Source organism: Salmo salar, chromosome 08 (assembly GCF_965601325.2).
Source record: "Salmo salar chromosome 08, fSalSal1, whole genome shotgun sequence".
In the NCBI taxonomy this organism is placed as follows: Eukaryota; Metazoa; Chordata; class Actinopteri; order Salmoniformes; family Salmonidae; genus Salmo; species Salmo salar.
Window position 1 is genome coordinate 7,040,054 of NC_138298.1, and position 26,844 is coordinate 7,066,897.

The 26,844-nt window shown below is 43.2% G+C and overlaps 1 protein-coding gene across 2 annotated transcripts in view; it reads left to right on the top strand.

Annotated features, from left to right (window-relative positions):
• Window positions 1-6,333: 6,333 nt before the first annotated feature.
• Window positions 6,334-26,844, top strand: part of LOC106609880 (phospholipid-transporting ATPase ABCA1) — a 36,577-nt gene continuing 16,066 nt past the window's right edge. For both annotated transcript variants that reach the window (XM_014208905.3, XM_045722703.2), the window contains exons 1-16: window positions 6,334-6,488; window positions 8,786-8,891; window positions 10,203-10,296; window positions 13,058-13,199; window positions 13,441-13,559; window positions 17,038-17,159; window positions 18,080-18,271; window positions 19,650-19,739; window positions 22,318-22,564; window positions 22,882-23,021; window positions 23,235-23,351; window positions 24,282-24,476; window positions 25,316-25,524; window positions 25,777-25,953; window positions 26,231-26,453; window positions 26,585-26,806. In XM_014208905.3, coding sequence (XP_014064380.1) covers window positions 8,826-8,891; window positions 10,203-10,296; window positions 13,058-13,199; window positions 13,441-13,559; window positions 17,038-17,159; window positions 18,080-18,271; window positions 19,650-19,739; window positions 22,318-22,564; window positions 22,882-23,021; window positions 23,235-23,351; window positions 24,282-24,476; window positions 25,316-25,524; window positions 25,777-25,953; window positions 26,231-26,453; window positions 26,585-26,806 — 2,355 coding nt within the window. In that variant the 5' untranslated portion in view covers window positions 6,334-6,488; window positions 8,786-8,825. The remainder of the gene's footprint in view (window positions 6,489-8,785; window positions 8,892-10,202; window positions 10,297-13,057; window positions 13,200-13,440; window positions 13,560-17,037; window positions 17,160-18,079; window positions 18,272-19,649; window positions 19,740-22,317; window positions 22,565-22,881; window positions 23,022-23,234; window positions 23,352-24,281; window positions 24,477-25,315; window positions 25,525-25,776; window positions 25,954-26,230; window positions 26,454-26,584; window positions 26,807-26,844) is intronic.

Below are 26,844 nucleotides of genomic sequence, written 5' to 3' on the forward strand. Positions count from 1 at the left end.
CATTCAATGTGTTTTTTCGCAAAAGGAAGGTAAACTGTCGTGCAAAAAAACGTGTGTTAATGTAACCGATGTGAAATGGCTAGTTAGTTAGCGGTGGTGCGCGCTAATAGCGTTTCAATCGGTGACGTCACCCGCTCTGAGACTTGAAGTAGGGTTGCCCCCTGCGTTGCAAGGGCCGCGGCTTTTGTGGCGCGATGGGTAACGATGCTTCGTGGGGTGTCAGTTGTTGATGTGTGCAAGGGTCCCTGGTTCGAGCCCAGGTTGGGGCGAAGAGAGGGACGGAACCTACACTGTTACATTGATGCTGTTGACCCGGATCATTGGTTGCTGCGGAAAAAGGAGGAGGTCAAAGGGGGGGTGAGTGTAACCGATGTGAAATGGCTAGTTAGTTAGCGGTGGTGCGCGCTAATAGCGTTCAATCGGTGATGTCACCCGCTCTGAGACTTGAAGTAGGGTTGCCCCTTGCGTTGCAAGGTCCGCGGCTGTTGTGGCGCGATGGGTAACGATGCTTCGTGGGGTGTCAGTTGTTGATGTGTGCAAGGGTCCCTGGTTCGAGCCCAGGTTGGGGCGAAGAGTACACTGTTACATTAACTCCGTGTACTTGTTAACCCTCCACTACACCACTGGCTACTATAGCTTATATAAGAGTGTATGTGTGCACACAAGCAATATTTTGTAAACAAATGGCCTACACTTTGCATAAGCATGCCCTTACAAAACGAATTGCAGTCAGAGTGCAGTATGCTGCAAATAATGGATCCAAAACAACACAGTTTTTACTGCAGTAATTTTACAGTGTAATTGCAGTTATAGTGCATTACAACTGCATTTCAACTACAGTTATTCAATTACTGTGTCCAAAATACCACAGTCAACTGCCGTTTCAATTGATTTCCAGCCTATGCCTAATTTTAAACAATGGAACAAACAATTAAGTCTATGGATCACTTGTATGAGCCAGAACAAAATAGTCAATGCTTTAACCTTGACAATGAGGTTTCACTGTCAGAAACCCCTATAGCATACCTCCTCTGTTTTGCTAATGCTTTGCATTCAAGTTGTTGCAGGTGTAGGTTTCTATAAGTAGCCTACTGCTGTTTAACAGAAAGACTAATCTCTCATGGACAGATGTATTGAGTCGCTGACGTAGTTACACGAGGTTGTGGTTCTTGGTTGCAGAAATGTACAGAAAGACAACCAGATCTCACAGCAAGGTTCTGCTTTGAGACAGTTGAATGATCACTCATTCTCTTCCACCACTAGTCTAGCACCACACTGTGCTAGCCACAACAGCTATTGTGTCCCATGCACTGGAAAATGAAAAGCACTTGACAACTACTCACACTTTTTGCATCCCAAATGGAACCCTATTTACTTTATAGTACACTACTTTTGTGTGCCAGGGCCCATAGGAGGGGAAAGGATGCCATTTGGGATGCACACACTTTCAACCGGTCAACCAGGACATGCTTTTCTCAGCAGAGACTGTTATAGGCCCATTCCACAATTTTTAATTTATGAGGTTAGACAGTTGAACTAAAACCATGAGGCATTTATACGCAGTGCTATCGGCCGGTGTGTGTATGGGTCCACACTTTCAGTGTTAAATTAACACTGTGCTTAGTGCTGACGCGTTACACTTTGTCAATGTTAGGGAATTAACACTTTTAGTGTTATGCAATAACACCTCATATAGTATTTTTAACATGAGGAAGGGATCATCAACTAGATTCAGCCGGGGGCCGATTATTATTACACTGATACCCTGGGCGGCAGGTACCCTAGTGGTTAGAGCGTTGGACTAGTTACCAAAAGGTTGCAAGATCGAATCCTTGAGCCAACAAGGTAAAAATCTATCAGTCTGCCCCTAAACAAGGAAATTAACCCACTGTTCCTAGGCCATCATTGAAAATAAGACCTTACCTTAAATAAAGGCAAAAAAAAATTAAGGAGATTACATAAACCATTTAAACTGGAACAACCATTTCAGTAACAGGTGCAATACATCTATTTGATTAGTTTAGAAAAATTATGTTGTGCATCTTTGTGTTGCATGTGATTAATCAATCAATAAATGTACATGCAAAAACAATCCTAAAAAAAAATCTACCTGCAGTAGAGCATGCTGGGAAATATGATAATGATGGGTGTGGTTTTGATGGAGATCTTTTATTCTCCACTGAGTAAAACTGACATAATCACATTCTCAAACACAACTATGGTTATTAACACCAACACTGGGGTTATTTTACACTATTTGAGAGTTACATTAACTCTGTATGGGTTAAATTGACACCTGAATCAACACTAGAAATGTTACACTGAAAAATCAACACGAGGTAACACTGGCCGATTTGCTGTGTAAGTGATATTCATCAAGAATCAATGGGTAGCATCAGTCATTTAAATGCAAAATTTTTTACAAATAACACAGAGTGGGCCTTTAATGTCATCAACTTGAACATCATCAAGTCAATTGAGCTTTGTGAGGATAAATATTGAGCCGTTTTCAATACAGTTGTCTCTCTTAATCAGGATTCTCCTTTATCCTTATTGTTTGAGCTAAATGAATCCTATTTCTTGATGGATTATGTGTCTAATCTCTCCTAACTGCTGTCTAATTGAAACGCATCCCCTACTGTGTGGCAGTGTCCTACTACCCCTTTAGGAAAAAAGGAAGACTTTTTGTAAACTGTCTTCAAGGTACAGTAGATCAGTGGAGGCTGATGAGGGTAGTATGGCTTATAATAATGGCCGGAACGGAGCGAATGGAATGGCATGTGTTTGATGTATTTGATACCATTCCACTCCAGCCATTACCACAAGCCCGTCCTCCTCAATGAAGGTGCCACCAACCTCCTGTGCAGTAAATGAGTATAGAAACAGTAATCTACACTTTAAAATATATTTAGATATACATAAAGATACAGTATAGATTCACCATCTTACAGTAAAGCTACAAAGATAGGCTACTGTAAGAAACAGCCTTTGTGTTGCACTCAAAAGGACTTAAGTCAACAAATGAAGACCTTAAGGGTTCATGAACTCTATGGTCCATATTGTATATTGGATGTGAATACAAGGGTATAAACTCAGCAAAAAAATAAACGTCCTCTCACTGTCAACTGCGTTTACTTCCAGCAAACTTAACATGTGTAAATATTTGTATGAACGTAACAAGATTCAACAACAGACATAAACTGAACAAGTTCCACAGACATGTGACTAACAGAAATTGAATAATGTGTCCCTGAATAAAGGAGGGGGGGGGGGGGGGGGTCAAAATCAGAAGTAACAGTCAGTATCTGGTGTGGCCACCAGCTGCATTAAGTACTGAAGTGCATCTCCTCCTTATGGACTGCACCAGATTTGCCAGTTCTTGCTGTGGCACCTGCAAGTTCCTAGACATTTCTGTGGGGAATGACCCAAGCCCTCACCCTCCGATCCAACAGGTCCCAGACGTGCTCAATGGGATTGAGATCCGGGCTCTTCGCTGGCCATGGCAGAACATTCACATTCCTGTCTTGCATGAAATCACGCACCGAACAAGCAGTATGGCTGGTGGCATTGTCATGCTGGAGGGTCATGTCAGGATGAGCCTGCAGGAAGGGTACCACATGAGGGAGGAGGATGTCGTCCCTGTAACGCACAGCATTGAGATTGCCTGCAATGACAACAAGCTCAGTCCGATGATGCTGTGACACACCGCCCCAGACCATGACGGACCCTTCACCTCCAAATCGATCCCGCTCCAGAGTACAGGCCTCGGTGTAACGCTCATTCCTTCGATGATAAACGCGAATCGGACCATCACCCCTGGTGAGACAAAACTGCAACTCGTCAATGAAGAGCACTTTTTGCCAGTCCTGTCTGGTCCAGCGACGGTGGGTTTGTGCCCATAGGCGACGTTGTTGCCGGTGATGTCTGATGAGGACCTGCCTTACAACAGGCCTACAAGCCCTCAGTCCAGCCTCTCAGTCTGAGCACTGATGGAGTGATTGTGCGTTCCTGGTGTAATCCGGGCAGTTGTTGTTGCCATCCTGTACCTGTCCCGCAGGTGTGATGTTCGGGTGTACCGATCCTGTGCAGGTGTTGTTACACGTGATCTGCCACTGCGAGGACGATCAGCTGTCCGTCCTGTCTCCCTGTAGCGCTGTTTTAGGCATCTCACAGTACGGACATTGCAATTTATTGCCCTGGCCACATCTGCAGTCCTCATGCCTCCTTTCAGCATGCCTAAGGCACGTTCACGCAGATGAGCAGGGACCCTGGACATCTTTCTTTTGGTGTTTTTCAGAGTCAGTAGAAAGGCCTCTTTAGTGTCCTAAGTTTTCATAACTGTGACCTTAATTTCCTACCGTCTGTAAGCTGTTAGTGTCTTAACGACCGTTCCACAGGTGCATGTTCATGAATTGCTTATGGTTCATTGAACAAGCATGGGAAACCGTGTTTAAACCCTTTACAATGAAGATCTGTGAAGTTATTTGTATTTTTACGAATTATCTTTGAAAGACAGGGTCCTGAAAAAGGGACGTTTCTTTTTTGCTGAGTTTATGTATGTAAGACTGTATTACAGTAAGACTAAACCTAAGAGACTAGACAAGCTATTTAAAGATGGAACACCAGATGGTTGATCCCTTGGCGGAGAGATGCTACCATGTCCTTGCACCCATCCTCTAAAGACAAAGACACAAACCAATTAGGATTACTCTACTCAACAATCTGTGATACATCTTCAACATTCAACTTGTACCCAGCCTCAGAGTGTATTTTCTCCTGTAGCCTAACTGATTTAGTCTTCCCTGTGGCTCATTTGGTAGAGCATGGTGTTTGCAACGCCAGCATGGTGTGTGCAACGCCAGGGTTGTGGGTTCGATTCCCACGGAATGCTTGTGCTTCTAGCTCTGACAGTGCAGTGATATCTAACAATTTACACAACATACACACACAAATCTAAGTAGGAATTAATTAAGACTAAATACATATGTATGAGTGATGTCAGAGTGGAACAGACTAAGATACAATAGAATACAGTATATACATATTAGATGAGTAATTCAAGATATGTAAACATTATTAAGTGAATGAGATACTGTAGAATGGTACAGAAAACAGTATATACATATGAGATGAGTAATGCCAGATATGTAAAACATTAAGTGATGAAGATACTGTAGAATAGTATAGAATACAGTATAGACATAAGAGATGAGTAATGCAAGATATGTAAACATTAAGTGACTAAGATAGTGTAGAATACAGTATAGTTATATGAGATGAGTAATGCCAGATATGTACTGACCTTGCCTTCTGGATGATAGCGGGGTGAACAGGCAGTGGCTCAGGTGGTTGATGTCCTTGATGATCTTTTTGGCCTTCCTGTGACATCGGGTGCTGGAGGTGTCCTGGAGGGTGGGTAGTTTGCCCCCGGTAATGCGTTGGGCAGACCGCACCACCCTCTGGAGAGCCTTGCGGTTGTGGGCGGTGCAGTTGCCATACCAAGCGGTGATACAGCCCGACAGGATGCTTTCAATTGTGCATCTGTAAAAGTTTGGGAGGGTTTTAGTTGACAAGCCAAATTTCTTTAGCCTCCTGTCTGTGCGGGTGGTCCATTTCAGTTTGTCAGTGATGTGTACGCCAAGGAACTTGAAGCTTTCCACCTTCTCCACTGCAAGCCCCGTCAATGTAGATATGGGGGTACACCCTCTGCTGTTTCCTGAAGCCCTGAATGCAGCTCGTTGGACAGTATTCTGTAGTTAGTTAACCACTGAACCTGGTCATCAAGCTTGTGTGTCTAGTTATTGTTTAGTCAAAGTCACTGAAGTGGAATGGTCTTTGGGCCAATAAATATCAATATGCTGTGACAGACTCTAAATGTACGTTAAATCTGAAGTTCAAACACTTATAGAATTCTATTTCAAAAGGGTAAAACAGAATTCTATTTTTATAAAGTGTGTGAACTGATATGCCTTCAGATTGAACCTACATTTAGAATCTGTCATAGAATACTGGTATTTATTGGACTCGATTATGTCCCCAATGGCCACTGACAAGTCTGAGCACTTGTTTTCAACCAAAGAATTTGGCTATTATACAGATATGACAATTACACAATCATAAAATGATTGTATACATTGCATGGACAGATTCAATACCGAAATAAATATGTACAGGGCGCCGTAGCCCTCTTAAGAGCTGCTTTTTTACTCTACACGCGCGTCCCGTTTAAGGCGACAGCAACACAACCAGCCTTGGATCCTTTTGACCGCGAGTTACCTTTCCTCTTCCGAAAGCGGCTGCATTGGCTGCCCCTATAAAAGCTTGGAGGAGAAAAAAAACAGTTCTGTTAGAACCAGACACAGAGCAGCGAAGACAATAACGGTCGTGAAAAGGCGAATACAAAAGCGTCCATTTGACTTTTCCCAATTTAAGGATTTACATTTGATGAACATTGAAGAATTGGAATTTCGCAGCATTAGGGGAAAAAGGTCGGTTGTTTTTCTTTGTTCGTTTTTGTTGTTTCTTTGTTAAGTTGCTCTGTGGGTGATATGCATTGTGTCCTGCAACATCCTAAAGGAACTTTATTATTTGATATTTACAAAACGGATGTATATGGTTGCGCATGTTTGATTCAGTCTAAATATTTTCTAAACAAAAGCGCATCTTTATCTCCGCGCCTGTATAGTACGCGACATTGTTCACAACAATCAACACATGATTTCCAGTGTTCATCCTTAATCAAATGTATTGAATAACTTATGCATTTATGAGGTTTTGGTAGGATGGGTAAGATGACAAACTGTGGGTAGTGTATTTGATGTCCTTTATCGCATATTACCGTATTGTGCTTGATGAATACAGTGTATGGGCTACAGCATCTGCTGCTGTTCATTGTATGGAAGAGTCTGCGCTGCGCTGAATGACCGAAAGTAACCCCTTCCTCTTGGAACAATGAAACATCCAGCTGGAAGTTCTGAAATTATTTCGCTAATTGCATTGCACTGATATGGTTGACAATTCGATTACAATGAAAGAATGTAACGTCTTAGATTGTGAAATAGTTTTTATTGTGAAATTATGTTTGCATTGTTTTAATAAATGTTTGTTTCTGATTCATTGATGCAGGCTTGATGTTGTAGTTAAGGAAGGAGATGTTTACCAAACGGATTTTGCAATTGTGTTTTTTGTGTCGATCCATCGTTGACCATAGTGGTTGTCATATTGTTATTCATTCGGTTTTTTTCCGTTTTTTCTTCATAGCCTGTTTCATCATAGCGTTGCTTAATTTTGTTCTTAGCCTTTGTAAGATGTTCATATTCTGAATGATTTTTGCTATGTTTTGAGACCGTAGTTGAAAAAAATAACAGGCTAAGCTTCCATTGGATAAAGAAATATGATCATGATATGGATATGGCACGAGTGAAAAAAATGAGTAAACAAGTAAAAAAAAAAAAAAAGGTGAATAACCACATTAAAACACTAGAGGCGCGCGCAGCAATTCTGCACCAGGCAACCGCATTGATTATTTTGCAGAGGCTGTTGTTTACAACTTCTATGCCTACTGTAGTGGTTTGTTATGGTATGCGTTGAAGCGGATGGAAAAAACCTACAAACATGGTAAAGACCTCCAATGTAACCAATCGGTTCATTTGAAAATCTGTTTTTAAAATATGCCGGGACCTAAGGTAGACTATCATACAGATTTGACCAAATTACATATTTTGAATGTGTTTCGTTATGAATATCCTCCCAGGCTACTGATGAAATGTTACCTGCGTAGCCTGCTGGTCCTTCATTCGTCTCGAGAATAGACATTCCAATTGTTTGAGAGCCATCATTTTTTCATTTGACCTCTTATTTAAGAACAAATTCTTATTTTCATTGACGGCCTAGGAACAGTGGGTTAACTGCGGATTGTTTTACCTTGTCAGCACAGGGATTCGATCTTGCAACCTTTTGGTTACTATTTCAACGCTCTAACCACTAGGCTACCAGCCTCCCCAAAAACGTTTAAATGGCAAGTGCATTTATCAGACTAAAAGGACTACATTTCAGTAGACACTCTCATCCTGAGCGACTTACAGTAGTGAGTGCAAACCTTTTCATTGCATTCTGGTCCCCCTTGGGAATCAAACCCACAACCTTGGCTTGCATGCACCACGCTCTACCAACTGAGCCACACAGGGACCCATTCATGTCATAAAAACTCTGTTGCATCTGAAAGTATTTAATAATACAGCTGGCTATATAATTCGATAAATAGTAACAGCATTCGCCTCATGCAATTTTAGTGATTGTTAATTTCTATATTGCAATTGCTGGATTGAATTGAAATGTCATGTTATAAGGACATCTGGTAGTTTAGATATTAGTCCTTTTTTGTGCAATTGTGTGGGTGGCACACCTTCACTTGCCAAGTATCCAAAAGTCCTTGTGTGTTTTTTTGTAACAGACACTGAATCTCTCAATCCTGGAAATGCCACCATTGCACTAGTAAAAACTGCCCCGATTGGTTAATACAGTCTAGTATCCATTGGAGATCTGATGGTTATATTTGGTTGGACTTTGACCTATGTGTGGCGAGGTGTCCAGTGGACTCAAACAGCCTGCTAATCTGGTCTCACTGTGCAGTGTGTCAGCAGTTGGGAGCTCAAAAGCAGTAGGAAAGGTCCCTGCAGGTCAAGCTGTTGAGTCTCACTGTGTTGTCACTGTGCTCTGCAGTTGGGAGCTGGACGGTTGTAGGATAGGTCCCTGAGTCTCACTGTGTTGTCACTGTGCTCTGCAGTTGGGAGCTGGACGGCTGTAGGATAGGTCCCTGAGGCGAGATGGCCATCTCTACTCAACTGGGCTTACTGCTGTGGAAGAACTTCACCTACAGAAGGAGACAGACAGTAAGTAGCTACTATATAACAAAAAAAAGTATATCAACCCCACGTAGGTTCTGTGAGATAAAGGGAGCATGTCAATGAAAGTCGCTGGGGCAAAGTGGAATAATAAGCTTTAGTAATTACAAGGTTTAGTAGAAATACAATGTGTTACTATTGTCGTTTGTGTGGTCAAGTCACACGAAGAATAGCATTTTCTATTTATTGGTAAAAGGAATGAGATTGTGAAACACCACTCGAATGGACTTTCTTTATCCTTTGACTCATTGAAGGATGTTCAGGCCATCGATGACATCAACGCAGCAGGGTGGCGATGGTGACGCATAGCATGGAGGAGTTTTAAGTGCTCTCTCCAGTACACATTTCCGCAAAAAGGGTTTGGATTCCGGAACATTTTAAAGAACACCGTCGTCTTAACGTGTCATCAGACTGTTAAACCTCAACATCTCTCAGAAGAATCTAAGAACCAGATACATTTCTAGAACAGATCCGCAGCCTCCATTTGACCAATGCTCTGTGAGGATGGGGCTGGGAGGACAGCAGCTGTTGTGGACATATGTCCACCCAACCAACCCTTCTCCCTTCCCACTCCCAGTCTTAGCTAGGATAAAGATTATAATATATTTGCCAACAGCTGATAAACCCCTTAATGGCTGCCTGACACCCCCATAATGGTTTGTGGAATGACCCACTTCCATTGTAAAGCTGGACCAGTCCATTCTAAAGGGGATCCTAGATTTTAATTGTAATTGAGGAAATGTCTCATTTAGAATCAAAATGACCCATCCAACATAGTCAAGAAATTGGTAACCTGGATTGTAGACTAAAGTACACAAAGAAAGCTTAGTAGTGGGTTGTCTACTCTAGGACAGTGGTTCCCAAACTTTTTCGGTTATTGTATCATCAAGTGCATTTTGCTCAACCCGGAGTACCCCTGAAGTACCCCCTCGTGTGAATTTTACCAGTAAGGCCTATGGTCTCATGAGTCTTCTCAAGTACCCCCTGTGGGTAGCCCAAGTACCCCTGGTTTGGAACCACTGCTCTAGGACACTGAAACATTAAATACATTTTTTTGCGTGAAAATTTTGTTACATCCATGGCCACCCTACTTTGCAAACAATTTCAGGTTCAAAGATTCCTCCTTATCTGTCGTTTTGCCCCAAATAAACAACACATGATTGTATGATTGAAATCTCCAAATGGGTTGGTCTGTAGGGAGACCAGACATCCTTACTATTGCATTGGTTTCACTGTTTGAATGCTGTTTGTCCTGACTGAGTTTCAGTCTCTTATCGACCTTCTGAACTTCCCTTTCAGCTCCAGCTAATTATCGAGATAATATGGCCGCTCTTCATCTTCTTCATCCTCATATCTGTGAGGATGCATTACCCACCCTACGAACAACATGAGTGTAAGTAGCCCACACATACAGAGTGTCTGAAATCACAACGTATTACCCTGTGAAAGACGATTATCTGTCTTATGTAAATTTGAAGGACAATAAAGCTTTTAGAATTTGAATTGAGTTCAAATGGACTCAAATCTAGCCTTGTTTATGGTGATTTATTCACTCAGTTATAATGAGGCAATTCAAGAAAAATTTTTGTGTCTCGACTGGGTAAGTAGTGACGTACTAGAGGTCTCATGACATTTGGTCCAAATGCTGTTTCCCGTCATCATTTGTTCCCGTTTTTCCTTCTTTGTAGTTAGATGAGTCAGATCACAAGATGGAGGACAACAGGATGCCAGACTGTTGTCCTTTACATCATCGGCCACTAGTGTTTATTGAGTCCAAGACTCTTTGGAAAGCAAAGCAATACAGACAAAAGATACTTCAGGGAAAGAGAGAGCTCATCATTTTTAAAGGACATTACTGTTAGTATCAAAGACAGATAGTCACAACAGAACAGTGGAAGGCAGGAGATTCCCACAAGAAATGTGTCCCAATGGATTTAGTTATTCTAGAACAATGGATAAGGGGAAAAAAATAGTGCCCTGTGTGAACACATGTGGAAATGTTCCATAGGCCTACTGGAAAGGAAGAAAAAAATGTTTTATTGTCCAGGAAATGTAAATGCAGAGAAGAGTACATTAATGTCCTTACCTGCCATTACTCATCCCAAGCCAAGGTCTTCCTTCTATACAGTTTTCTTAAAAACATCCCAATCAGTTGGTCAATATCCGACTCAGTATGTCAATATTTGCTATATTGACCCGCTGGCCTTTAAAATTCCTGTAGTACACAATAACAGCTCTGGGAACAGTTTGTTACTTACACAGATAATATATTCTCAACCTTGAGTTAGAAGCTAAAGTTAGAAGCTAAAATGGAATTGCTTATCTCGGTAAAATCAGAGCACGAGATGAAATTGAATTATTGCAAAAATCACCCGAAAACAATAATAAATGAATCTCCATTAAATTAACTTCCTGAATTTAAATGTATACCAGTAAGACTCCAACAACACTGGACTGTGTAGTATGTTTGTTTACATCAATACAGTATGGACTTCAGTAGAAGGATGTATAGCTACTATACTTTCTATTGCCCTCCTTATCTCTATCTTGTCAATACAGGTCTCCAGTAAAGATCTTGGTTTCATCCCAATTGGCATCCTATTCCCTTTATAGTGCAGTACTTTTGACTAGGGCCCATAGGGAATAGGGTGCTGTTTGGGGCGTACATACTGTATTTCACCAGGTCAGAAGGCTATACCTTTGCCCTCCTGTATAATACAGATAGTGTACAAAACATTAGGAACAGCTGCCTAATATTGACTTGCACCCCCTTAAAATTAATTGGGCATGGACCCTGCAAGGTGTCGAAAGCGTTCCACAGGGATGCTGTCCCAAGTTGACTCCAATGCTTCCCACAGTTGTGTCAAGTTGGCTGGATATCCTTTTTGGTGGTGGACCATTCTTGATACATGTTCCTGTTGAACGTGGAAATCCCAGCAGCGTTGCAGTTCTTGACACACTCAAACCAGTGTGCCTGGTACCTACCATACCCCGTTCAAAGGCACTTACATATTTTTTCTTTCCCATTCACCCTCTGAATGGCACACACACAATCCGTGTCTTAATTGTCTCAAGGCTTAAAAATCCTTCTTTGACCTGTCTCCTCCCCTTCATCTACACTGATTTTTAAATGGATTTAACAAGTGACATCAATAAGGGATCATAGCTGTCACCTGGATTCACCTGGGCAGTCTATGTCATGGACAAAGCAGGTGTTCAAATGTTTTGTACACTCAGTGTAGGTTGGATAGCGGGCCAGTAGACTAGGCTATTAAACTCAGTGTATGATACCTTAACTGTGGAATGTGAAAGAACTATTCAAGTGTTACTACAAAGGCTTTTCAGATACACACAAACATTGACAAAAAGGAAAATGGGAATACTTCTGCAACATCTTGTTTAGCAGAATGTGCACGTCACCATTTTGTTGATGGTCAAATCTGTCAACTCTAGTCAACTCGGCCGTAGATAGTAATACTTGATTTCACCCATTGACCTCAGCAGTATTGACCTCAGGACTGGGTCACGCTCTATAGTCCTACTCTATTTGATTGCGTCACAATCTGCTGGGCTTTATAACTAACTACTGTACAGTAGCAGATAACTGTTTGCTTATAACCTCTTATGGCTCGTCACTGAAAGTGAATGTTGATCCAAAGGTCACATGAGTCATGTGGTTAACTGAGGCAATTATTCACCAAATACCCCCCTCCCCCCCTCCCCAATCTCTCTTGGTCTCCGTCCCAGATAGCACCCTATTTCCCTAAATAGTGAGTGCAGTACTTTTGGCCAGAGCACTTGCGGAATAGGGTGCCGTTTGGGACGCAGCCTTGGCCTCTCTGTTAAACAGCACAGTTCCTCAAGAGTACACGAGGAATCCGTGCCCATGCGAGGTCCCCCATTGTACTGTACTCTTGCTAAACCAAGATGTCCGCCTGGCTGTTATTTCGATCTTCTGAATTGAGCCAAGCTGAAATGGAGTTTCACTCAGTCCTCCTTGCTCTGCCATTGTGAAATGTTGGGTGACTGACTAAAGTGCCACAATTACCCAACATAATCATTTGACTTCAGTGGCCATCTGGGCAGCTACATAGGGAGATATTGTGACATAGAGCGGTGTCGATCATTGACCTTCCCTATTTGTCCCCCTCCAGGCCATTTCCCTAACAAGGCCATGCCCTCGGCGGGCACCTTGCCCTGGGTACAAGGGATCATCTGTAACGCCAACAACCCCTGCTTCCGCCACCCCACACCAGGAGAGAGCCCAGGGCTGGTGGGCAACTTCAACGATTCTATGTGAGTTCATCCCGGAAAACTGACCCTTTTTCTTTAACATTGACTGATTTGATAGAATGATTTGATTAGTCATGTCTATGACAAACGACCAAGTAAACAATACATTAAAACATTTGAAATAATGGACCATGCCACAAGGAGTATTGTTCCTCTTTTCAGACCTTCAACCCCAGAGTATCAGCATGTGTGTTTTACCACCGTTGAACCTCACATCATCTAATCGTCTCTCTATGAAACACAGAATCTCCCGTCTGTTCATCGATGCCAAGAAGATCCTCCTCTACAGCCAGAATGACAAGAGCTTCGAGGGCTACAAAGTTCTGGTGCGGGCTCTGGGGAAACTACAGAGCAACACGGCAGGTAGGACAGATCACAGTACATAGACCCTGAGCTACAGACTTAAAGATGCATCCCGCTGGGCAACCAACTGGTTGAATCAACGTTGTTTCCACGCCATTTCACAACAAAGAAATGCAATGCGAGGATGTTGAATCAACGTGGAAAACTGATTGGATTTGCAAAAAGTCATCAACGTACGGGAATGTTGTCTTTTTTCACTCAACTATTAACTTCAATTCAACGACGTGGTGACATTTGTTTTGTTGATTTCGTGTTGAAATCACATTAGTTGACAACTCAACCAGATGTAAATGAAAACTAGGTGTTGAAATTCCATCTGTGCCCAGTGGGATGTACATGGATAACCTTTTCGTTGATGCACTGTCCATAAATCTACACTGATTTATATATTTGTACGTATTGTTTAAAGTACTGTATGACATCACATTTTATGTATGTTTCTGCATGTGATGTTACTGAATCTGATCCTAAGCCTGTGCCCACCTGCGTACATAGGCCCTGAGCCATAGACGTATAGCACGCATACTGATCTGAGTTTGATTAGCCTAGTTTTTCAGTAGGTAGGTAGGATCACCTATCTGTACATGCCTTATAGCTATAGACGTAGGGCACATGCTGTCGACTTGAAGCACATAGTACTGAACTTGAGACTTGTTTGATGGGGAAGTCCTCGTTTTCCTGGGGCCATACGGTGCAGAGAGTTCAGAGCAAATGGCATGCTTAGATTTTAATGGCCTCCATGAAACCCCAAATTCCTAATGTGAAGAAAAGCAAATTACTGGCGACCGTACAGCTCTTAATCAAAATGGGGCCGTTTGGCTCGTAATGGAGGGCAATGGGTGCAGGTTGGCAGCATAGAAATAGAGTTACTAGAGTGGACATTCTCATCCCAGTCAATGTTCTAAGATTCAGTGATTGTTCTACGATTCATGAGTGATCCAATCAAAAACGCGGTGGTCTGAGGGGCTTTGTTAGCCTGGTCCTACATCTGATGGGAGTTGGCTAGACAGCAAAAACAAATATGGGACCAGGCTTTGTCCCTTCTAGTAATTCGATTTCTATGGGTGGCATAGCATTGGTATAATCAGTCCATGCCAGTCCTGGGGTGGGGAGGTTGCTGCTGGGACAACCAGGGGGCAGTGCCCCTGTCCTGTTCTAACTCTTTTTAAGTAGCAGGAAGACCTCCCTGGGCCCACCCATCACAACAGGATACAGATTTAAACTAACTGGCCCATCAATGTTCTGACTGCTATCTCTGTGTCTGAACTGGAACAACCCCGGGCTTGGAATGTGTTGGCATCCTGTTTGAGGATCATTATGTGCTCCGGCCTCCCCTCACGTGACTGTTCATCTCATTTTAGATGGTGAATAAGTAATCGTATTTCCAGCAGGAAAAAACGGAATGCCATTGAAAATAAACTTCTGCACACTGCTCCACAGATTTAATGGATACTGTAATGTTAGATTTTGGCTCTTGCTGAGCGGCCATTTTCAGAGTGGAAAGTACATGGGGCTGTCATGACCTTGGCCCAGGAAGAGGTCATTGAGGAAATCAGGTTGATGACAGTATCTTTCCCTTGCATGAGTCCTGAGGTGTCCAAGTCCCCACACCACTACGTACATATCTGCCATATTACCTACCCACTGGGAAAAACGCTTTGAATTAACATTATACCAATGTCATATTTCAACGTACAACTGATATTGACCATTAATTGACTTTTTTTGGTTGAATTTCCTAATTAGGTAACATCAGCTGCTGGATGAGCCTCATGGCACCTCATCAAGGTTAACGCTAACACCACTGTTAAACCATCAAGGTTAACGCGAACACCACTGTTAAACCATCACGCTGACACATTTTAAGGATAACAAATGAAGTCATTCATTATTACATAAAGGAGCATAAATGAACTGTCTGTGGTAACCATACTATCACTATTCTACATTGGGCAAAGAGTAGTAAAGAGACTAACATAGGCCTACCACTAAAAGATCAATCGCTTCAAAACAGAACTCACTGACCCCACTTTGGTCTGAGTAGTATCTCACATTCCCCCTCCAACACGCATTTATCGTCTATCTACTCCTGCAGTATAACTTCTCACCCAGGCTTCCTTCCAGAGGACTAGAGCCTAGTTAAGATATTTGTCATGCTTGGCAAAGGCGGCCATTTTGTTTGTCTGATTGTAGGTTGTTTGTTGAGTCAGAGAAGTTTGGGAACATGTTAAACATACGTCTCCTCATGTCTATCAAGTATTCTTTACCAGAAGCCACGGCAAGTAGTGACAAGCTGTCTGTCTCGTATTGTTGTAGCCTACTTGTTATTGTTTTGGTAGGTCAAAGACACAGCATAGTAACCACCTAAGCCAAGTGCAGGGCTATCCCTCTTTCTTGTATGGCTGTACTCTCACTAAGTATTTAGGGCCCAAGTGCAGACAGACGGTACCTTTTGGGGCTATCCCTCTGGTCTTTCATGGCAGTACTCTCACTCAGTGCTGTTGTTAGGGCACATCTCCAGTCTCTTGAAGTCAGGATGATTAGAGCTCATTACCACTCCCTGGTTATTTGCTCTGGGATCGTCTCTATGCTCTGGGGTCGTCTCTATGCTCTGGGGATGTCTCTACAACACACACCACGTCCCCATTGACCTGCTCCCAGGAGCCTCTGGGGCAGCTAAGTGTTTCCTGTCTAGATTGTGTAACCAGTTGAGTTTTACCTGGAACCCAAAAGGGTTCTCCTACAGGGACAGACAAAGTTCTAGGTAGAACTTGTTTCTAAGAGTATAGGGTTAAGGTTTTGATCAGGAAAAACTCCTTGGTCCTAGTTATGGGTAACACTCCCTTCTAGTAGCCAACCCCCCCAAGGGGTAATGTTCCTACTTTACCATGTATCCGGCAGCTACTGTTGTCACTGTGCTAACTAACGTTTAAGTAAGGATATTTCCAATTCAAGCTGGGCAGGAAGGGACGGGACAGAGTGAAAAGTGAGGAGCCCAGTACTCTAGCCCAGTATTTGGGCCAAAGTGGAACGCCCTAGAGTAACCCCAGCTGCAGAGTGCAAAGCAGCAGAGTGCTGAGCTGACTTCAACAGTTTTTTAAGCAAAGATGACTTCTCTGGAATGATCTGACCCAGTGAACAACACAATAGCCCCCTGAGCGGGGTGGACTGGGTCCATGATATGTCTCCCCCTCACTGTATCACTCCATTCTGTCCATGCCAGTATATTAGTATAATATTTCTATTATACCATATTATTGAGGACTTTACAGTTTTCACCCAAGTAACGCTATGTATTTGGAGTTTCCCCAGATAATAGACTATAATTTCTCTATTCAAGAGGATGAGTTTCGATGCTAAATCACAATTCTATCCATAAAAAACATATTTCTGTCTTATGAAATAGATCTGTTTCTAATCATGCAGCGCAGTGTTCCTAGGCAGTCTGATGAATGTGCATCCCATCATCCCATACCAGGTTTCAAGCTGAAGGACTTTCTCCGTGATAAGGAGACCTTGTCGTCGTTCCTGCATCGCAACGCCTCCCTATCCCATCACGCCGTCCAGCAGATTGTAGAGGCTGACCTCAACCTAGAGAAGGTAAACGTATTGACTGTGTGTGAAGAGAAAAGAGAAAGCTTCTTTTTGTGGTTGTCACCACATCGAGTTACCTTTTAAAAGGCAGTCATACATGCCATGACCTTGGTTTGCTGGTATCTGACGCGCCGTAACTATATATACACCGCGAGACGGCTAAACTGGTAACACCGTGTAATGAAAGGAGGATGGTGTTGGGGAGAGAATCAAGTCTGTGGCTCATGTCATCCTCTTTCTTAGGGAAAATAATTAAGCTCACTTTCAGCAGATATTCGTCACTGTTTGTATTTGGAGGGCAGTAGTCACATGATTTTGCTCCACCCTCCATCTTCTGCCTGTGTCACAGTGAGCATGTGCGGAGAGAGGGGCTCTAACGCATACGGTGGATCTATTAACCATCTCTCGCTGCCCCTTTCCCACAGATAGTCTCCCCATGCATGACTGAAAAGCTGCACAGTGCACATTTTTCATATGTTTAGTTGTTGACCATGTTGTGTGATAGCTATGGCCATGTGGAAATGTAGAATAATGAAATTTGATTTTATTTATGGGTCGTTCAACAAGCAAAAATCTTCCTGGAATAGAATTTAAAAATATTGGGTTTCCAGAGTGTTTCTGATAGGTTAGAAATAACGTTCCCCAAACATCTTTGTTTGAGTCATAGGAACGTTCTAGAACAGTTTGGTAATGCCTCTAGAGGCAATAAAACTACGAGCAGTGGCGTGACAACAGCTTTCCTGTGATGATATATGATTCAAAACATATTTGCAAAATCATTCCTGACTTGGCATTCATTGTGAAAGTTGTTACAGTTAAAACATGAAATCACAATTCTCCCCTACATCCTCGCAACACATTTTTTGTTGTTGTTTATAGACTGCAAGAACTTGATCCCTGAAATATAATTGCATGTTATCTACCAGGTGCTGATTGGAGGTTTCGGCGTCCATCTTAGAGACATGTGTAACACCACTTCTCTGGAGGAGTTTGTGACCATCTCCGACAAGAATGTGTCACGGCTCACTCAAGACATCATCTGCAAGGCCTCCCCTGATTGGCTGAACAAGGCCCAGGACCACTTCCTGTCTAACCTGGACTTCCTGAAACCCATACGGGTAAGAAACACTTAAAATACTAACACTTTTTAAAACTTAATACTGAACACTTTAACACTGGGGGCTTTAACACTGGGGGTTTAACAGTGAAAGCCTAATAACACAATGCTATAGACCTAGCTAATCTTAATTTGTTCAATGAATGTATTATTAAATGATTGGTCAGTCAGACAAACTGAATAGGCTATTCCCTTTGCACTCACTTTCTCACACACTTTATGACGGGATAATTTAGCCTGCTGACACCAAACCTTCTTTCTTCTGATAAAGAGAACATCATGTTCCCTGATATGATTACCATTTAGGGTCAGGACTTATCAATCCCTATTTCTGTACAAGATTTCTGTTCTTATCGCATAAGAACAGAAATCCTGTTCATGTCACAAAACATTAGCTTGACCATGAATGCGTCCCTTGTCTCTTTCTCGTAATGGGGGTTGGAGAGGCTGTGAACCCTGTTGTGGCAGGTGTCTGAATATAGACTTTTGGCACTGACACACACACACACACACACACACACACACACACAGTTAGTTAATTTTCAACAATACAGTGACTAGAATCACTCTACACTTCAGATTACTGTCACACTTGGATGCAGATAAAAGAGTGATCCATTTCAGCTGACCCAGTTTCGTTAGCTCAGTCAGAACTCTCAGTCCGGTGTTGGGACAAGCTTTTGGAAGGTGCCCAAGTGTACAGAACAGTCTGCCAATGCAAACGCTGTCGCAATGGTCAACTAACATGGGAGGAAATGTCATAAATATTTGTTGAAATATACCGCTGAATCAGCTGAAATTTAAAACGGGTGTAAAAGTGATACTATTTGTTCTAAAAAAGACCAATAGGTTTCCCTCCATAAGAAAATAGATTGGGGATATTAGACTATGGTTTGAATAAATACCCCCTGTTCTGAATACAGTATAAAGTAACCAACTGCTCTTGAGTACTGATATAGGCCCTGATCCAATATCCACATCATACCACTACACATAAAATTAAGCCTTGCATTAGGCTTGCATTCTAAGTGGTACACTAATATGGACAATGGAACGCAGCAATATTGAACGTATAAGGAAAGCTGACCCCAGACCTGTACTTAGTGGCTAAGGTGCGCTGAAATGGCACACTTTTCGCTATGTAATGCACTATATATAAGGAATCAGGTTGCATTTCAGAACCACCTTTGCAACTAAGTACAGGTCTGGGGTCAGCTGTGAGTGTGCAGCAGCTCACATTTCAGCGGCCCTCTTGTGACAGTCAATAACAGATGAGGTAGAACAGGAACCCCTCTCTGAAGTGTCCCCGGAGAGTGTTTGTTCTCATGTCTTTTATCCCCCCTCCCCCCTTTCTCCCTCATCCTCCTCCCCCACAACAGAAGGACGTGAAGTCCGACCCTGAGGTCGTCCAGAAGGTATCCGCGGCAACCGACGGTCTGCTAGAGAGCTTGGGAGCGCTGGCTGTAGAGGTAGGTGCTGTCTGTCAGGCACACACACACACACACACACACACACTTACATGAACCTCGCCTCTCCCGAATCTGTACGGGAGTTGCAGCGGTGGTACAAGACTAACTACCAATTTGGATATCATGAAATTGGGGAGAAAAAGGGGTAAAAGTACCCCCCCAAAAATCAAAGGAATGTCCACAAAAGTACATGGCTGGGAAACACTTAGAGACTTAGCGGGATGTACTAGGGGGAAAAACAACAATAGATCACCTAGTCATGAGACTCTCTGCCCCCTGCCCCCTCTTCTCAATCTCTCTCCCTTCCACCTCCTCTCTCTTCAGCCACAGTACTGCTGAGTAGTGGAACATAAGGAAGCCGTCAGCTGTGGGAAAGAGAGGTTGTTCCCACTGATGTGTTTAGCATACGCTCTCTGGCAGAACTGTATGTCAGAGGAAATCCATGGACAGAGACAAAGAAATGTCACTTAAACAAATGATTGAATGATCCCCTCCCTACTCAACAAGTCAAAGAAGCAGCAATGTTACAAGACAAGAGAAGCTGCCGGTATAAATGTCTGAAAACTGAAAAATACACTTTTTCCACCCTTATTTTACCTGAACCACAGCTTTTTGCCGTTAGCTGCTTATGTTTCCTGGTGTGAGAGGGAAGTAGCTTAGTTAGCCTTGTAGCGGACTAGCGGTGAGCTGCCTCGGCTCTGAGACATAACCTCTAGTAACCTCTCTTCAGGCTGGAGGTGCGAGGGGTTGCAACAGAACGCTGCCTTCCTCAAATGACTCGGCCTGTTTGCATGCTATATGTCTAGCCCGCGGACGTGAGGCAGAGAGACAGGCACAGACAGAAAGAGCGAGGCCTTTCCTCTGTCAAGGTTCTCACTGTATACAGAGAGCACTACTTGTGGTGGAGAGGAGAGAAATCCTCCCTCCCTCCCATCTCCTCCCACTGGCTGCACGGTTCGTTCTTTCTTTGTGTGTTTTTGGACGGAGCCGAGGAAGCATGTGACTTGCTGAGGCGGCTCCCGGAATCAGCTGCAACCGCGGAACACTGAGGGTGGAAAGCGGATCTCAGAGTTCGCTGGAAAGTCGTTGTTATGAGAAACTTGACTGTAAATGATCGCGACATTCTAAGAGATTGCACCATTCTAAACCATTACAAACACTCTAAATGATAAGAATGTGTTGTCATCTTTGTCAAAAAGGACAGCTCTAGAAAACTATGGCTGTTATTTAAAGGGTCAGTGTCCATGAAGATATGTTGCGTGTTGGAGGGTCTCAAGTCGTCTCCTTGTGGCAGAAAACTACGAGAACTGTGCAACAATATCCAGTCTGTTTCATTTAATCACATGATATTATCGAACAAGGTTGGATAATAAAACCAATATATTTTTATAGTTCCAGAAAGATGCTGAGTTATAATTACTGACCTACCTATTCTCCGTCTCAAATGCCGAAATTCCCGGTCGTGCGTAGGTGTGTTCATTTCAGCTCCGTCCACCGTCTTCAACGTGTTTTTCTAAGATAACTAGCCGCTTGTGCAGCGAGTCCACCGTGGCTCCTTTTATTCGAAAAATGACAGAGTAACCTTTCTCTCCATTGTGCAAACACTGATGCACGTACCCATGCACAGAGCCTGTCTCGCTCTCAAGCTCACAGCCTGGTTTTCCCAACATCACTTTCACACCTAAAGACCCAGATTAGCTATATACTCAATCAAAAGGGGACCGCGGCGCTCTCCCAGAAATTTGGTTAGTGCGTATAACCAGGGAATTCAGATAAGCAAAACGGTGCGATGGGTCCGCACGAAAACAAAAGTTAAACTCTTATAGAAGTTGTAAAGTTTTTTTTTAGAGGCTATAATGTTTGTGGATTGTCAGCATTTCTAACCTAGAGTGCACAGTGATCCTGTTGCTGTTCTAATTTATTACCGGACACAGAATTCACACAAGTAGTGTTGACTTGAGGAGAATAAGGATTTGAGTACTTAAAATGTTTTAAAAAATCCTTTATTCAAAATATGGGAGGGGGATTGCACACAAGCCACGTTTTCAACGTTTTCAGGCTACCATGCCAATTGAGTGTGTGTGTGACAAGAACAGTTGCTATATTTGTCCCAGGCTGTTAGGCAGGCAGTTAGGACAAGTGTTTTTAACCTTATGTCTAACAAAGTCTGTTTCCCAAATGGCACCCGATTCCCTATATAGTGCGCTACTTTTGACCAGGGCCGTTGCAGCCAAAGACTCCTACCTGGAATAGCTTTCATTAACTCTCTGAACTCACACAGTACATTAGTTCTAGAACACGTCCGAGTGTTGGTGTAAACATGTCTCAACATGTTCGGCACATGATGTAATCATGTGTTGACATGACACATATTACTGTACTCTGAAAATACTTGAATTTACGCATACACAAAACACAGTGGTACACAATACACAAATACAAGAGTAAACATTCTAATAAATAGGTACTAGACAAATGCATCAAATAACAAAATCCTAAATAATATGATTCAGAAGATTCAATAGATTCAATATTCAATAGTTTCTTAAAAGTCCATATTCCTCTCCTCTTCCCCTAGCTGGCCAGTATGAAGAGTTGGAAGGAGATGCGTAACGAGATCCATTACCTGACGGCCAACGCCACAGGCTCCCCCAGCCACATGTACCAGGCCGTGTCCCGTATCGTCTGTGGCCACCCCGAGGGCGGCGGACTGAAGATCAAGTCCCTCAACTGGTACGAGGACAACAACTACAAGGCCCTGTTCGGTAACCATGGCGGCAACGGCAGCGACGACGAACCCGTGTCCGCCTACGACAACACCTCAAGTCAGTCAACTCCCTGCTCTAAAATTCATTAATAGTTTTTACTTATATCAAATGTGTATCAGTTTGTTATTAATTTTATAGTAAAAAAGGAATCTCTACACACTTCAATCAGATGCAATTTCAGTTTGTAATTTTTGGTAAAGCTTTTAACAGTTTTTTGGGGGGGGGGATACAGGATGTATGGACAACAGTGTATTCCTCCCTGGTGTTATCACAGAGATAGCTACCGTAACCCTCTTCAAAGTGTATAGTCTACTGAATACTCTGCCTACGGTGGTGTGATACTAACCTGTGTCCATCTGTCCTCCACCCCTCAGCTCCGTACTGTAACAGCATGATGAGGAGTCTGGAAGCTAGCCCCATCTCCAGGATGATCTGGAGGGCCCTGAAGCCTCTCCTCATGGGAAAGATCCTGTACACCCCCGACACTCCCGCCACACAGAGGATCATACACGAGGTGAGAGACTCTAACTGAAGGAACACAAAGAAGCCTGCGTGAAAAGGAACCTACACATAAATGTTTCTCCACTAACTCGGCATTGAGGCCAGGCAGCCATTCTAACCATCTCCCTCCCTTCTATCTCTCTCTTTCTCTCCTCTCTCTCCTCTCTCTCTCTCCTCTCTCTCCCTCTTTCTCTCCTATCTCTCTTTCTCCCCACCCCCCACCCAGATGAACAAGACATTCCAGGAGCTGGGTATCCTGAGGGACCTGGGTGGGATGTGGGAGGAGATGAGGCCTAAAGTCTGGAACTTCATGGAGAGCAGTGAGGAGATGGACCTGTTTCGGGTGAGTTTCTACTCTCATCTGATCTCATAGTATTTACAGTTGTACCTACAGTATACTGCAGTATGCTGCAAATACTACGTCCAAAATAAACTGCAGTAATTTTGCAGTGTAACTGCAGTTAGAATGCAGTATATTCTACAATTGCTGTGTCCAAAATACCACAGCAACTGCAGTTACTGCACTTTTACTGCAGTTTCAGAACTTTCATATTTTTTTGCAACGGGTTAGAAAAGAGGGGACAGTGTTTTCGGTGTACAAACAGTAGGTTTATCGTTTTGAGAATCAGACATGCAGTTGGAAGGGACAAACAACGACGATATTCCATTATTTGATTCATGTTCATTTAAGGTAACTGTAGGAGACAGGATCTTTCCATTTCTTACCGAGGTAGCTACCTAACATGGCTCCTTCTCATGCTATTAGAAAAGCAATGATCCTACCGGCAATGTATATCACTGGTCCCATAGTGCCTCACAGTGGTCAAAAATATATGACAGAAATGAACTTCCAGAGGCATTTTCTCCATAGCAATTCATCTTGTGGTATTTTTAGTGGCTTCCAGCTAATGTGGCCATTAACCACAACGGCTTGAAATTGACTTATCATTACATAGTACTTTGTGGTGGGAGTGGTATTGATAGGAGACCTCTGATAATAGATACAGGCTAATGGATAGGATGGATTAAGGATATGAAGGGAACAAAAAACAAACTGTCTAAATTTACAGTTTAGACCATACATTGTCTTTGTTTTATTCGCTTAATATGTATTTCCATATATATATATTATATATTATATTATTAGTCTTAAAAAAAATGGAACTGGTGGAAATGCTTATGAGAGAGCTCCACACTACACAAATAATTATAGGCAACCAATACGGCATCTATATTGGAATCTATATCTATCTGTTACCTCATTCCTGTTTAGACACTGCTTCAGAACAACGCCAGTGCCCGTTTCTTCAACGACCGTCTGGCTGGCACAGAGTGGAAGGTGGAGGACGTGTCCCGCTTCCTGACCAAGGCTGCAGAGGACAAACGTCCCGCCGGCTCGGCCTACACCTGGAGAGAGGTGTTCAACGAGACCGACGACGCTATCAAGACCATCTCCCGCTTTATGGAGGTGCGTGTGTTGAGCCGTTCTCAAAGACCGTCATACACTTGGATGACACGAATAAGAAAATTGCATACCGTAGGTGGAATTGGCCAACATTCTATAGTCTACACTCCTATCTAATTCTGTCAGCTCAGTTCAAGGTAAAGGGACATAAGATGATAAATAAGCCCCTGGTTGGTTTCTGTTAACACTGAACTCCCAATAGATCGCGTGGTCATTCTAAGCCTTAGGTTCCCTGGGAACATCACAATTACCATGCCTTTGTAAATCGAATCAATTTAACACAGTTTAGACTTTGGGCCAGTTTGTCAGTGTCTTACGTAACCCTGCTTTCTGTAGCTAAATGCTGATCGATTTTATTGGCTTCAATGAAAGGGTAACAGTTGTTGCCATGCCAGGTTAAACGCAATTAGACAACATAATGATTTTCCATTCCAGATAATTATAGTTGACACATACTGGCTGAAAATAGTTTCAGGGGTCCAAATAGGCCTTGGCTGGATGACGCTGGTCCCTTCAAAGTATGGGAGTCTTGAAAAGCTGGAGGCCAAGACCTTCAACAGTCATGCTGGCTTATGCGTTTTGCATGGTATTTGTGTCTCCTACAACACAATCATTATGCGGTATTAGTGCAGCTTATCACTTTAACACATTTCTACCTTGCCAATGGCCATTTAAATAAGCTTTTCAATGTGCATTTGTCAAAATGAGAAACAAATTAAAAATTGTAATTTATTTGTACAAGTCATTTGAAATCAAGCGAGTAGTTATTAGCCTGACAACCCTTCTTGTATCCCTCCGCAGTGTGTCAAAAGCCTGACAACCCTTCTTGTATCCCTCCGCAGTGTGTGAACCTGGATAAACTAGAGCCAGTGGCCAATGAGGAAAGACTGGTCAACAAATCCATGGGTCTCCTAGACAACCAGAAGTTCTGGGCTGGGATAGTGTTTCCGGACATCGCCCGTAGCAACAGTTCTGACCTGCCGGGTAACGTCAACTACAAGATCCGCATGGACATCGACAACGTGGAGCGCACCAACAAGATCAAGGACGGGTAAGATACATGACATAACAAAAATGTTCCTACAACAACTCTGGCTGGCCAAATCAAATTGGCTTGCAGGTTGTATTTGGCCCGTGGGCCGCCAGTTACCAACCCCTGCTGTAGGCTGTAATATATGTTATCCTTTTACTTATTCTAGTTATTGAAAGAGTCCAGTATGTTGTAATAATGTATTAGACGCCAATCCTGAATATAGAGTATATGAACGTGTCTTCCTAACTTTCTACCCTTGTCTCTCTGTAGTTACTGGGACCCTGGTCCCCGGGCGGACCCCTTTGAGGACCTGCGCTACATCTGGGGTGGTTTCTCCTACCTGCAGGACGTTATTGAACAGGGCATCATCAGGGCGGTGACGGGCAGTAAAGAGAAGACTGGAGTTTACATCCAACAGATGCCTTACCCCTGCTACGTAGACGATATGTAAGTAGCGTTGTGGAGACTTGGAGAGGCACTGTTTTGTTTCGCCAGGAGGAAATATTGTAGTGTATATGTGTATAACACAATATAAAATCATGCCATAGCACAGCATTGCACAGCAGAGCAGAGCACAGGATAACACAGCAGAGCACAGCAGAGCATAGGACGGCAGAGCAGAGGCAACAAGCTCCGATTAGTTGTTAACACTGCCTGCAAAAGTACGGTGTATCTTTAATCATTTTCCTGATTTCCTGATGTCTCCATGCTCCCTCCTCTCCAGGTTCCTGCGGGTGATGAGTCGCTCCATGCCTCTCTTCATGACCCTGGCCTGGATGTACTCTGTGGCCCTCATCATCAAGGGCGTGGTCTATGAGAAGGAGGCGCGGCTCAAAGAGACCATGAGGATCATGGGATTGGACAATGGCATCCTGTGGCTCAGCTGGTTCATCAGCAGCCTCATCCCCCTGCTCATCTCCGCCTCGCTGCTGGTGGTCATACTCAAGGTGTGTGTGGAAGCAGACACACACACACACGCACGCATGCATGCACAGAACGCACAGAACCCTTACGCAATCACGTACGCACACAATTCACTGTGTTTCATAATCTCATCTGTCTCTTCTCGTCCAATCAGATGGGGAACCTGCTTCCCTACAGCGACCCTTGCGTGGTCTTCCTGTTCCTGGCTTCCTTTGCTGTGGTAACCATCATGCAGTGCTTCCTCATCAGTACCATCTTCTCCCGTGCCAACCTGGCGGCGGCCTGCGGGGGAATCATCTACTTCACCCTCTACCTGCCCTACGTCCTCTGTGTGGCCTGGCAGGACTACGTGGGCTTCGGGGCTAAAGTCATTGTGGTGAGTTCAGATCGCTAATACACTCTTTTGTTGTCATG